At 39.6% G+C, this 14,053-nt stretch overlaps 1 protein-coding gene across 7 annotated transcripts in view; it reads left to right on the plus strand.

Moving 5' to 3' along the window:
- EPB41L5 (erythrocyte membrane protein band 4.1 like 5) overlaps positions 1-14,053 on the plus strand; it is a 55,121-nt gene that overhangs the window by 5,075 nt on the left and 35,993 nt on the right. For all 7 annotated transcript variants that reach the window (XM_032113741.1, XM_032113736.1, XM_032113739.1 and 4 more), the window contains exons 3-5: positions 6,589-6,693; positions 11,572-11,614; positions 12,727-12,805. In XM_032113741.1, coding sequence (XP_031969632.1) covers positions 6,589-6,693; positions 11,572-11,614; positions 12,727-12,805 — 227 coding nt within the window. The remainder of the gene's footprint in view (positions 1-6,588; positions 6,694-11,571; positions 11,615-12,726; positions 12,806-14,053) is intronic.

Genomic DNA, 14,053 nt, shown 5'->3' on the forward strand with positions numbered 1-14,053 from the left:
TAAGTATTTGCTTTCATCAGTTCTGTGCTATCCACAGTACTAATTGGGAGAGGAAAAGGATAATGTAAATGGGGGGAGAAATGGTAACATAAATAATGTAAATAAGTGCTCTTGGAATATGCACCTTTTTTAAAATTTTTTGATTGCTTTCTATGGGGAAACAAGGTCAGCCTTACAAGAGAGACAGATAGTAAGTATAGGGTTTTATGGAAGCAGAACTGTACTTTTTGGAAGCCAGTGGTGTTTCAGTAAAAAAACCTGACCCTGCCTAACCCACAATTTACATAATCTTCTCATGGATAATGGAGTGTTAATTGTATTCCAGTTTCTGTATGTGCAACCTAAGTTTTAGGTAAAAGCTTCCTGGTGGTGTAAGATAAAAGACACAAATTATGAGAATGGATGCTCTCTGAGTAGTTTTTTATCTTGGAATATTCCTTACTTACACATGCATGAAATTTGATATGGAGATTGCAAAATGAGATGGTTTTGTCCTTATTATAATGAAGTATCATCAAAACAAGGTCCTGTATAAACCAGTCCAAGAGCTGTGTGGAATAGTGGGATTGAACTAAGATGTTTAGACTTCTGGAGTATAAAATACGATTAAAAAGGACTGTATTTGTAGTGATTATTTTAAATAAAATTAAGAAATCTATCTGGAATGTGAAAATCACTAAGGAGTGCCAATGACTTTTTGTTTGGAGAGAGATGATTTGTGTTGAGCTGACTACAAGATCAGAGATGTATTGTGATAGTTGATTTTATTCAGTAATCCACTGTGGTTTATTAAAAACTTGTAGAATATCTATGGCCACTTGCTGAATATTTATGGATGTAAATATGAAATACATAATGCTGTTTGTGGCATGGATGCTGATTAACAAGAAAATTAATAATGCTAAAAATGTTGGAAAATTAGTCATCAAATAAAATGAGTACTATGAATGTTCAAGGCTGACCTCTAAAGTTTCAAAATAAAGCTCAGCTGACAAAAGTAGTAATTACGTAAACATTTGAACATGCCACTTTGTGTGTGTGTTAAGGCTATAAAGTTTTGGATTAAAACTTTTTTTCTCATGTGATCTTTTGTCTGAAAGTATTGACGTGCTTTTGAGTGTTTGCTTAAACTACTGAAAGACCTTTAGGGGCCTGAAACTGGACAAAATCAGTCCTGAGCCCCGTGTCCCAAAGCAGAGGTGCTTTCTGTGTGGTGTGGGGGAGCCCAGCCGCAGTGCAGGGTGAGCCAGTGCTTCCTGGGGTGCCAGACTGAAATGCACGGTGAGACTGAATGTGAGACAGGGGATGTTGAGTCGTTCCGCCCGTGTGAGCAGCACAGACTGCCTGCATCGAGTCCTGCTGGCAGCCCAGCCACTTCGGGGCAATGGCAGGAGAGCATTTCAGTCTTGGTGCAGTGCTCCATGCCCTGGCACTGTTGGAAAGGAGGGAGGAAGGGAGCAGCTGGCAGCAATCTGTGCTGCTTGCAGAGTAAATTGTTTGGCCTGCAGTGTGCTGCCAGAATGTTTCTGGGGCTGGTGCTGCAGGCTGGTTTAGTTGCCTGAAAGTTTAGCATTCTTAACTCACAGCGTAACAATGAATTTTGTCTTAAGTCCTGCTTTCCTGCTGAACTGCCTCTGCAAAGAGCTCAAAGGCCTGGGATTCTCTGGTGGTCTTAATCAGAGTGCTCGTGAGAAACCTGCAGGTGGAACACCAAATAAAACTGAAATGTTTGGCAGTGTAATAGGGAGAGGCATTTAATCTGTAAACCTTAATGCTGAACTAGCAGTTTGGATATCTTCTGTATCAGAAAGAATTAAAAAATTGGTTAAATCAAATTTGCAGTTAGAAGATAAAAACTTTCAGGCAGATGACACAGAGACTTCCACAAGCAAACTGACAGGTATGAATGCTTTGAGTCTTTGTCTTTTTATGTAATAGGGTCAATAAACCTGAGCACAGTATATTAAGATCCTTCTACGTAGCACTGTAATGAATGTACAGTTAGGATAGGTATTGAAATCAGTTCTTTGTTATGAAGATTTTTGGGAAATGCTTTTTTCTTTCTCCAGAGAATAAATGAACAAAATACTTAATCTCAAATGCTTACCTTCCTATGTTTGTGAGATATTGAGTAAATAGAAGAATTGATAAGCTCTGTCTCTGGAGGTAGAAATTCTCCCCAGTCTTCCAGCCTGCCAGGCTTTATATTCACAAGTGTGTAGGGCAATGTTGTCAAAAACTGAGGATAAGCCAGAGAAAGAAGCAGAACTAGTGTTTTGCTGCCAGTGGCATCTTTAGATGAAAGAGAAAATTGACTGGAGAGTTTGGAAAAGTTATTTGAAGGATTGATGCTTGGAGTTTGAGAAGAGCAGCTCCATTTGTAGGTCAGTACTTAAAGCCGTAAGAAGATCAGGGTGATACAAATAATGTGTACTTCTAACACTGCCTTTGTAAAGATAAGGGGTTTTAACCCTCCAATTCTCCAGCAAACCTTAATGGTGTTAACTATAGACACCGTTTGCATGATATTGAGATGAAGTCTTTTTCCTTTAAAGCTCACTGTAGGAGCTTTCTCATGGATTAATTGTTTGAAACCTGTGGTTTGGGAGAAGGGGATTTACTTCATTAAAAAAATGGGCAGGCTCATCTGCTGCTTCCATGCTCCTGTGGTCTGCAAACATGCGTAGGTGACATCCTAGCAACTGGGTAGCTGTAAATCCTGAATAGGGATCCATACCTTCTGTGTGTGTGTGTAAATGGTGTATTTCTAAGGAAGCTGGTATGCATATGAATAGTAACCCTCTTGATGAGTTGACAACAACTGGGAAGTTTTTGCCGATCAGTGGCAAAAGGCAATAGCTACTGTTAGTTATTGTTAATTAAAAATAGTAACATGATCATTTGAAGAAATCTGAACAAAAAGTACAGCTGCAAAGACGCAAGAGATAGTAAGTCCCATGAAGGTAATGCTTATTCATCTATTTTTTTTCAAAGTTCATCTTGTATGGGGACATCCATTTCTTCACGAAGAAAGAAATAAACAAAGAGGAGAAAGATTCTTTTCTGATAAAAGTATTTTAATTAGTAAATTTATTAGGTGGGTATTTTGGTCTTGGGGTTTTTTTTTTCAGGTTTTGGAAGAAAAAGAACTACTTTGCTGTGATTAAAAACCTTAAAGAAGTGAGCCATTCAGCTGGTGCTCACCCAGCACAAGCTCTTCTCCAGTTGCTGTGAGCCTGTGTTGCTTCTCCAGTGCTGGTCTGTACTGGCTGCTCAAGTACTAAAGGTGGCTTTGACATCAGGCAGGCAGGTTTGGAGCACCTTGTCCTCATGGATGCGTGTCCATGAAATTAACCGATACTCTGAGACCATGAGAAGAGGGTATAAATGCTGCCTTTCAAGTTTTAGGCAGTGACTGAGATGCCTGAGCCGAGGACGATGTCTCGGGATCACCTTACCCCGGCAGTGAAGGGACAAACCAGCGCACCGAGGTGAACACCCAACCTTGTTGCTGAGCTACCGTGGTTAAGCCCAGCCTTTGTAACACCTACTCAGCCAGCGACTGCAGTTATTAAGAGCAGCAGGAGATGTCATTAGTTGGGAGCATCGCTTTCATTGGGGGGAGGGGGAGAGGGGGGCGAGGGCCATGTGATTGGTGCCGAAGGGATCAGAAGATGCTTTTATCCAGCGTGGCAAAACCAGGAGATGTCCTGCCGTATATATATGGTATATTTTATTTACGTTTTCCTGTTGTTGATTCTTCTGCTGTGAGATGTTTGCTGTTGTTTCCTAGAGAGAATAGCAAACTGTAAATCAAGTAGTCAGGTTTTACTGAACTGCAAACTCATGAGGAGTTTAATTTGTGCCGCGAAGGGAGAACCAGCCACTGATTGGACTTCTTGTGAGTGGAGTTGTTAATAGTTCATCAGTAACCATTAAACAGTTTGAAAATATTTGTCCTTTGAGTGTAACCTGAGCTCTGCTGCAAGGAGAAGAAAAGGGGGGGGGGGGGGGGGGGGGGGGGGGGAAGTGTGGGACAGCAGCCGGATAAAAATGTCACTTTCACAGAATCACATGATTTGGAAGGAACCCACAAGGATCATCGAGTCCAACTCTTAATGGTCCATACGGGAATTGAACCCACAACCTTGATGTTATTAGCTCCAATGTTGCCATTAGAAAGTTACAGTAATTTTTCACAAGAAAATGTAATTAAAGTGTATCTTTGCTCTTTGAAAATACTTGAGATCGTAGTTTTACTGAACACAAAGAAATGGATTTTGATGCATAAAAGTTTACTGGTTACAAAGCATTAATATTTTTGGTTGCTGTTTGTTTAAGGAGGAAGGACTTGAAGTAAAGCATGTGCAGTACTTCTGCTGACTTGCTCCAAATACAGCTGCTGATGATTTAAGTCATATGCAGAGTAGTACATAATTAATTCCATGTTGACGGCCCTGGTGATTTAAGTCAGAAAACAACCTGAAGTCCTGCAAATCTTTCCACAGCCGCTCCACTGCTTCTTCAGGGACTTTATCCCACATTAGTCATTCTGGGTCTAATTAATCTTTGAGTCCTCTGCTGAGATTTCCGAAATGGTGAACGCACTGTGAAACTAATTTGACACTGCAGAAATTGAAGTTTTGCTCGTGGTTAGTCTGAGATAGTATGTGTAGTATTCCAGGCTGGAGTCAAAGTGCTCCTGTCACCAGCAGGGAATTTGGCTGAGATAACTGGTTAATTGCAAAGATGACCTACAGAGGAATTGAATGTTCTGCTCGATAAGGGGATATTTTCCACTAGTGTTAGACAAGTTACAGAAAGCTTCAATGCAACATAGAGTGTTTTTCTAGTTTTGCTGTTGCAGGTGCTGAATTGATTTCACTTGTATTATTATGTTAATGTTTAAGCTGAAGATATCCTGTGTTGAGAAAAAATATCAACAGTTCGATGCCTTGGTGTTTCAAGACCGAGGCTACAGACTCAACTAGTGAAGAAAAGTGTGGGCTTGTATGTATAGATGCTTTGCCTTAAGGCTTCTGCTAGAGCTGGTGTTTAATAAATCTGCTATTGCCTGAGAAATAATTTTTTCCTGAGGCCAACAGAAAACATTTTGAACAAATTTGATGAGGTTGACATTTAGTTATTTGCATTATACAACGTTTTGTAGATGCTCTGTGTTTGTGAAGTTACCTGCTGGCCCGAATGCCTTCCATTCCTGCTATTCTCCCCAGTACCTGGAAATAAGTAACTGTGTGAGAATTTGCTTAGACAGGCTCAGTTTACAAACTTTTTTTGAGATTTTGCTTTGAGCTGTGATAGGTTGGGTTGGATTTAACTGATACATCAAGTAAACCAATGGTTGTGATTACGAAGTTGAGTATAAAATATTTGAAGATCAGGGTAGAGGAAGGTGGCAAAAATTATGGCATGCAACTTTACTTACTTAGATATTACTTACTGTTTAAACCAGATTATTTCTGAGAATAAAAATTTGACTGGCCCAGAATTCTGAGAGGTGTACAAAATCTGCGAATTAGTAGCTTACTAAAAATATGCTTAGAAAGTTATCCAATTTCTCACGTTGTGAATGTATAAATATTGAGATAAAAGATTGCAAGATGGTGGCTTTACAGAAATAGAGAAACCCTTAAGCTGCTCACAGAGTAAGCATAAATAATATCTAAATTTCTTTGCATTTAATTTTTTTTAACACTATGACTTTTACTCTGATCTAATGATTTATTAATGTATTTTATTACATTTAAGCATCTTAGGTATAATAACTCTTAAGCTATTCTTTCCATTTATTGTTATAAAGGAGCTCATAGCATGAAAAATATATGTTGTGTAGAAACTGCTCAGTGCTATTTATGTACCTTTTCTTTAAAAACAACTGTTTAATTTTTTAGATCATCACTGTAAAAGCAATGTTTCCTTGGGGCCAGCGCTGGTTTTTTTCATAAATTATGTATGAGCATATGAGCTGGCTTTTTGCATCTAGAAGTTAGTTTTATGAACTTAGTTTTGTAAATGTGATATCAAAGTGCTATTTATGCAGGTTGCTTGCCCCAGACTGTTTCCTAGCAGTTGCTAATGGAATGCTATCTCCTAATTCAATAGGCTTTCCTACCTGCTTCCAAACTGGTGGAACGCCTAGATACCAAACAGTAGTAAATTCATAAGCAATTTGCTGTACTTGGCTCCAAAAGTTTTCCAGTGCATTAGTTATTGCAATTGTACTGGCTGTGTTTCCTGTTCTATTGAATGTCAGTGAGTAAGGAAAGCCTAAAAGGAAAAATGATAAAATGACATTTTAACACCCTGTTGGGCAAATCAGTGTTGACATTTTCCAAAAGAGGAGATAATGCAAGTTCTTTATGGATATTATATGTGTTTCTTGTGGGGAGGCACATTTGCCTTTGAGAAAAACAGCCATCAGAAAATACAAAGGGGGGGAAAAAAAAGGTGTCCACATTTCATTTTCAGAAGCTAAATTTTTGGAATTAGGATGAAACATATGTCTAGAAAAAGGTAGATGCTACAATAAATCTACCTGCTGTGTACTAAATCCTGTTATCTTTTCAGAAAAAAGCCAAAGGCCAGCTCCTGTTTGAACAGATCATGTATCATCTGGACCTTATAGAAAGCGACTACTTTGGACTAAGGTTCATGGATTCGGCACAAGTGGCAGTGAGTAGTTGTGCACTTCTTAAAGCAACAGTCTGAAAGTTAAATCTTAATATTGACAAAAATGCTATAAGAAAGCTGCCTTCTGTGAATTAAGTTTTGTGCAGAAGTGAGCTCTGTCATGTGTGATGTTCAGTGTCCCCAGGTTTAATTCCACCTCCAGCACTCTAACATATTATCATGCTGTTGTCTCTTCCTTTCTTGTTTTCACATGTTCCTGTCACACCTCCTGTTGTCACTAGGTGGGATGGTCAAGTAGGACCCCAGAGCCTGGTGTGTCACATAGAAACACTTGGTGTGCTGATGATGCAGATAGGAAGGAGCAAAACTAGAGCGTGTGCTTGGCCCTTTGTTGTATGCTATACAAAGAGGAGAAGGTTTTCTTTTGCAAATGCTGTCAGCTTTCTTGTCAGCAAAACTCTCCCTGTTAATGTCTGCTTGCAAGAGGGGTATACCTTTGATTTGTTCAAATCAGTTGTGACTCAGACCTGCAGCTACAAGTTTTTGGGAGGATATAGGTGTGCTTGTCTGTATCAGTTCAAGTAGAGGATTCTTCCAAGCCCAAGTTTGTTGGTGTTTTACTGTGTGTTTCTAAAAATGTAACAGGTTTTGAGATCAGAAGCAGAGCATTGTCAGAAGCAACCACAATTCTTTCACTTGTGGGCTATGCAGTTTTATAATAGATACTTCCTGTGGTCAAGTATTTAATTCTGCCCACAAGGGTAGCTGCAAGTTAAGTGAGTCTTTAGGCAATGAATGTTTTTTTTCTCTGTCCTTCATCCCTGTAACTTAAACCTGTGTTCACTTAGCCCAACATCCCCAGGTAGAATGAGATCTGAGTTTTCCTGCTGCATATGTCAATCTTATTTGTTAGATGTATAACCTAATGGGTTTTGTGTTTCAAAGCCACTTCAGAATTATTTCATGGTGAGGATGGCAGACGGGAAGCACAGAGAATTGTTGCTGAGCTAAATATCTGAATTGTTCAAGGTCAGCATACAAAAATGGAGGCAGTGACTTATATTCATTTATTTCTGTGAAGGTCTGTGTCCAGAACAATTTGAAGGTAATCTCTTAATTGTTGCAGCTTTGTACAAAGGCAAAAAAAATTCCACAAACTTGAACCTTTGAAAGAAGCTGACAGCTTTGGACACAGTGCTCCACCCCAAAGTACACTTATAACCTGATGGCTTCTTTTCAAAATTATTGTGATCGAATTTTATGCTTAGCATGTAATTGTAGAGAACACACTCCTCGGAGAAAATCGTTGGCATTCAGCATCTGAAGCAAACTTCATGGCTAGTGGGGTTAGCTGCTGCTGGTATGTAGTTCCCAGTAGGGAAGGTGGTCTTTAACCTCTTGCAGAACAGAGACATTTAATACTAAGAAGAAAAAGACCATTACACTAACAGATGGCTGGCATTCAGAACCATGCATACCAATACAAATGAGTAAACAGCCTATTGCATACCATTTTATATTTCTCAAAATCATGTTAGCTGTGCTCAGCATGTGCAGTCCAGGATGCTGAGTATTGATAGCGAAGGACTCTATTGCATTTATCTTTTTGCTTCAGAAAAACAATAATCTGTATGGTTTAGGTATCCTAACTCAGTTTCTGCAATGTGGCTTCTGATGTATTTCCCTGTCTCTAGGATCTCATATGAGTTCACAGTGGGTTAGTTTTAACTGGTAGAATTATCTGTATGATAAATTTTTTTTCTCTTCCTGATCTGTTAGCAAATAAAGCCATTTCATCTTGAAATGTGTTCATAAGAGTTAATCTTTTCTGCCACAGCAGTGGCTCATGCCTTGCTTTTGTCTAGCAAATTATTACTGCCAGTCCAGAGAGCACCTGATTGAATATTTGATACTGCACAGTCTACCAGGTACAGGGGATTTCAAACTTGGTTTGCTTCCTTTTCTTAACTATGTGTGACTGAAAAGCAGCAGAGTAGAGATAACAATCTGTTTAAACTGGACCTTAATGATGAACTGCATATAATGAAGCAGAAAAGATTGTATTTTGCCAGAAGAGCTAAATGCAACAGCCAGAGACAATTAATTGCTTGAAGAAATGAAGAACTGTTGTGATAGCAGCCATTCCTGCAAAAGGAGCTGGCAAGTTCTAGCAGAAACCCAATCTGCAGCTGGAAACAAAGAATAGAGACTAATCAAGTGACTTGTCCAAGATTATTCAGGAGACTGTTAAATAAACAGTGTAAGAATCCATTCCCTTACTGTAGATGGGATTGTCCACTGGCTCTGAAGGAAGATAATCTTTCTGGTACCCAATTAAAGTATGAGAATATTACCATATGAGCTAGTTACTCGTACTGATGCAAACTAGCAACATGTAGTTATACAAAAATTTTCTAAATCCCCCACTTGTTTGAACTACAAATGAGTTTTCAGTAGATTTTGTTGTGAACAACTGAAGGATTACTTTTATTTCATTCATTCTTTTTTTTGCTGCTGAAGTGATCACTATTATTGGGTATTAAAGATTTATGGGGATGTGGGGGGAACCCAGGTAATAGAAACTCTTCCTGGTATTTTGGATTTTAGTATTCAAATAATAGCTTCTTTAAAGAAGTTCTTGAAACGATCAGTGAAGTGAAAGAATTGTTGTTTTCATGTGATTTCTGTGTTCACTGTAGTCTGATGTTTAGGAAGGAACCAGTTTTAGCCTCAACATCTTGTTAAATAAACCTCATTTGCCCAAACTTCTTGAAATGTTGCTGGGTCAGGATTTGAGGGGGTTTTGTATGTGTTTTGGTTTTAATTTCTGCAGCAGCAAACTGTTTTAGTAAGGACTTCCAGTACTCTGCGCAGTCTGTTGTTTGTATTGCCTTCTGTTTGGCAACCTTTCTCTCTGATTTTCAGCAATAGACTGTGCTGTGCAAACCCTCATCAAAAGTAAACTTTTTTTCTAGGTCCACTTGAATTCCATTTTAATCACTTGGAATAAATCTCAGGTTTCATGACGTCTGTGTCTGTCCATTCATGTGTTGGTTTTGGGGCTGGTTTGTTTTTTTTTTTTTGTTTCATTCCCACCCCCACTTAAAAGCAGTTCTGTTTCTCTTCTTCCATGCACACCCTCATCATTGAACAGAGCTCCTGTGGTCAGCAGCAGTCAGAGCCGAGCAGAGTGAAATGTTATCGGTGCCTGTCGTGGGCCTGCCTCTCTGTTGCCTTCTCATGGAATGTGGAGGAGATGAGAGAAAACAGGAGGGAGATGAAACCGGGGGCACAGCCAGTCCTGGAGCCTAGAAAGGGCTCTCCTTGCCATTCTTGTATCTAAATCACCTGCAAGCCTGCAGCTGGGTAGTTTGTATATTTTTTTGATGCTGGAAGGAGAAAGTAAACTCTCTCTTACAGCAAGTAATTTTATGGAATAGGAAAAAAGATTATATTAGTTCCTTGAAGAAAAAAAAATTGCTCAACTCCATTTCACTGGTAGTGTAAGCAAAATTTATGTAAATATATGCTTCGTTCCTCCTTAAGCTTCCTGCTTTATTTTAAAAATGTAGTAGATACATTTCAGATAGCTCTCTGTAGCTACTTAGTTTGAGTAGGCAATGAGCGTTCTCAGCTGTGTGCACAGCAGCAGCAGATGGTTCAGTAGTTCTCATCTGCAGCTAATGCAGTCACGGCCCGGCTGTGTTACAGGCTGACTTCAGCTCTCTGCAGAAGGCAGGGCTCTTCTGGAGGCAGGAATGTGTTTGCACTTGGCATTGCAACCTGAAAATACCGGTTCTTTTGCATACCCTTGTTGCTTTTCTGTCCTCCCTGGGGCTCGCTGTGAACTTCATGTCACACAGTTTAACAAAAGGAGTGTTGCTAAGTATATAATTCACCTGTGTTAGTTGCAAGGTGACATTTGGGATTGATCTGATGAGGCGTTGTTCCCTGGGCATGATGAACCATGCAGGACATGGTGTGTCAGGTAGTTGGCTCTGGCTGGATAGGGTGCCATGTTTCCTGTTTTGGTGAGTCACCTCCTTTGGAGGAGGGAGCTGCTGGCCATGCACAGCACTAGGAAGGAGATGTGTCCCGCTAGATGTGTGTTGGATTTCCAGCTTTAACTTCTGGTATAAACTTTTCAGCAGTGTGATCATGTGCAATTATTTTGGGGAGCATAGTGTATATGTGTAGGTGTTTCAATCTGCCAAGCATAGCTCTTTTCACATGCTGTTGTACACAGTGTAAGTCAAGCCATTAATTTGGCTTCTTGTCTAGCATATAGCTTATAATTAGCATTACTAGGTGAGGCAGTTACTTGTCCTCCCATGTGACAATTGCTAAAATGTCACCTTGTGAATCGATTTTTGAGAATTAGGTAGAGCCGACTCTGATGTTGGGACATAGACAGCTCTGCTGTTACTGGACTTGAGTCATCTAAAGAAAATGCCTGAAAGCCAACAATATTTATTTTGTCTCTCCCCTTCTTGCCCCAAGTAAACATCACACAGCAACTGAGTGCCAGAGTCTCCAGCTGTGATTTATTCTTCTCTGGCACATTGTCACTGGCTGACCTACTAATGTGTGAATTGTTTGTCTGGACAGGATGAAAATCTAGTGGAGTGGTTTGTTAGTATGTTTTTTTTCTTTTAAGTATATAGATCTGTCTTGAAGATTTGGTTTAAATAAGGTACTACAGGATATTTCTGTTGTTCAAAATGGACATTTTGCATTACAAACTTTGAGCAAAAGGATCTCCAGTGAGCACAGAGAGAGCTGTGAATTGTGAAAGATTTGAATTAGATTGTTTTAACAAACTACTTGTTATTCCAAGATGGTCTTCACTAACACTTACCTTTTTGTTCTTTCTGGAAGATTTCTTCATTGATAATTCAGTGAAATTAATTTATTTTTCAGCATTGGCTGGACAACACAAAAAGCATTAAAAAGCAAGTTAAAAGTAAGTGTTCTTTCCATTTTCTCTCAGAACATTGTATTTAACATACAGGAAGCACAGCGAGTGAAATGGGTGGTGGGGGGCAGTGTCCTGTGAGGGGGTGAGGGTGACAAGTGACAAAAGCCCTGCATGATGCTGCTGATTATATAATGACATCTTCCCTCTGTAGCTCATAGTACTTTATTCTAATGTTCTTAATTAAACATGTTATGGGCTCATTAATTATAGTTAAAGTGGAGTCAAGGCAGTTGAAGATGTTTTAGTGTTACAGAGCATTATCCTGGCTATAGGAAAACTTGTCTTGGAGCCTCATGCATGGGACAGTCCTGCATGCATGCATCTGTGTCCAGTCCACCAAGTCCTCACCTGCTGCACAAGGATTCAGTGTAGCCTGGTTGTTGCAGTGATGTGTGCTTGGATAAGATATTGTTCAGCAGCTTCCTTGCTCTGCACTGTGGGAAGTCTTCAGGGATTTGTGGTGTTGTTTTAATACAAGAGAGGTTTTGGAAGCACTGAGAGGGAGAAAATTCCTCCTGTCAAATGCAGGAATCAGCAGAGCGATGCACATTTTTAAAGAACTGTTAATCCACCCTTTTGCTGAATTAACTCTTTGGTTTCCAGAAGAGATGATTCTTCCATAGAAGGGTCTCTTAAATTCCCATAAAGTATGTCTAAACTTCTGTGGAATAGAAGGGCCCGAGTTGTCAGCAGTATTTCCCAGAGCCCTGGGAAGGTATTGCAGAGACCAACAGCGTTCCTGAAGTCAACTGCAGAGCCAAGATGCACAGCTTTCTTGGTGATGGATAGAGCCCTTAAATACAGGGATTAAACCTAGATTCATGTGCTCTTGGCAGGGAGAATCAAGTTAATGTGACATGACCATTGGGTTGACTTGTAACACATAAAACAATTTTGTGTACATATTTAAGTGTCCTTTCACCCTGATGTTCTTCATGGATTTCCCTGGCATAAAGGAATTCCTACTTTAAGACCTTGTGGTAGAGCATAGCCAACCCATTTCAGTCAAGTTTTGTGATGTGGTTCTATGTAATAAATAAATAAGCTGTCTCATCCAGTAACTGTTACTGCTGTCTTGAATGAATTCTGCTTTGCAGTTGGCCCCCCATATTGTCTGCATTTTCGTGTAAAGTTTTACTCATCAGAGCCCAACAATCTACGTGAAGAGCTAACAAGGTAAGAGGGATTTTGTGTTTGAGGGACCCAAACAAAGCCAGGGAGTGTTTTCTGTGGTGTTTATTTAAAGACTTCTGATGTTTCAGAGAGTTCCTTAGAGCTGCTTGCTTACTTGGCTTTTTTGTAAATGTAGTTTTCTTTTTGTAATGTGGTTATCTTGTGTGTGGAAATAAATGTGCTGTGACATACAGAGATCTAAATATTTATATATTACTTAATGCACCATTTTTCATTAGGCAATTTTGGCAACTGATCTGAGTAGCTTATACAGGATGGACAGAGGTTTTCACTGAAGAGAACAGACATCATTCCTCTGTCTTTATTCTTAACCTGTTCATTTCAACTGCATGCAGTCATCCTGTCTCCAGGCAGAAAAGCATTGAATTGCAAGTTAGACCTTCTCTTTGGCAAAAAAGAAGTTCAGTTAGCATTTCACTGATGTGTGGTCTTTGCAGAGCTTATGGAAAGGGAAAGTAGTATTTTACTGCCATGTTGAGCTGAGTTGACAGTTCTGTATGTGTAGGTTTGTAGCATCAGGTGAGCAGCAGTTCCTCTTGATTAAAGCATTTCGCAGATCCATTCTTGGAACTCCATTTCTTATTGGGCTGAGACTACTAGGGTGCTTTGAGAAAGAACAGGACCTACCATCTGTCAGGAGTATAATTCTGTTGTAAAAGGCAGCATTTCTTTGCATTGTTACCGCTGCTGCTGATCCCTTTTGGAGAGTAAACAAAGTTATGTTTTCGTGATAGCTGTAGACATTTCATGCCTCAGTCATTTGTAAGGGTGTGAAGTGCATTTGTTTGTTGTTCAGGTTTATGTCTGTGTGGATCTTCAATGTGCACTTTAGCCAAATCCCTCGGAGTGCTACCAGGAAGATTATAGTAGCATTACCCCTTCCAGCCATATGTACCTTGTGCAGCTTCATATTTACATGTGGTAACATAATGTGGTAACTGCTGCTTTTTACTGCTTTCCTGCTGATCTGGGAAGAATGTTTTACCTCCCTGTTCTTATTTTTGAATAAAAATTTAACCATCTTTAAAACCAGTAACCATAGACAAAATTCAGACCTATATCTGTATCTACCATTATGGAACATTTTCATCCATTTTGACTGAGTTCTGCCAGTCAGACCTTGCTGTGCAGGTTTTACCAGGGCAGACCTGAAACCTGAGGGCTTTTAAACACTTGTCTGCCTGCTCAGCTAATCCCCCAGAAGAGGAGAGCCGCAAGTTGTCCTCCTGT

This window comes from Corvus moneduloides, chromosome 7 (assembly GCF_009650955.1).
Source record: "Corvus moneduloides isolate bCorMon1 chromosome 7, bCorMon1.pri, whole genome shotgun sequence".
NCBI classification, from domain to species: domain Eukaryota; kingdom Metazoa; phylum Chordata; class Aves; order Passeriformes; family Corvidae; genus Corvus; species Corvus moneduloides.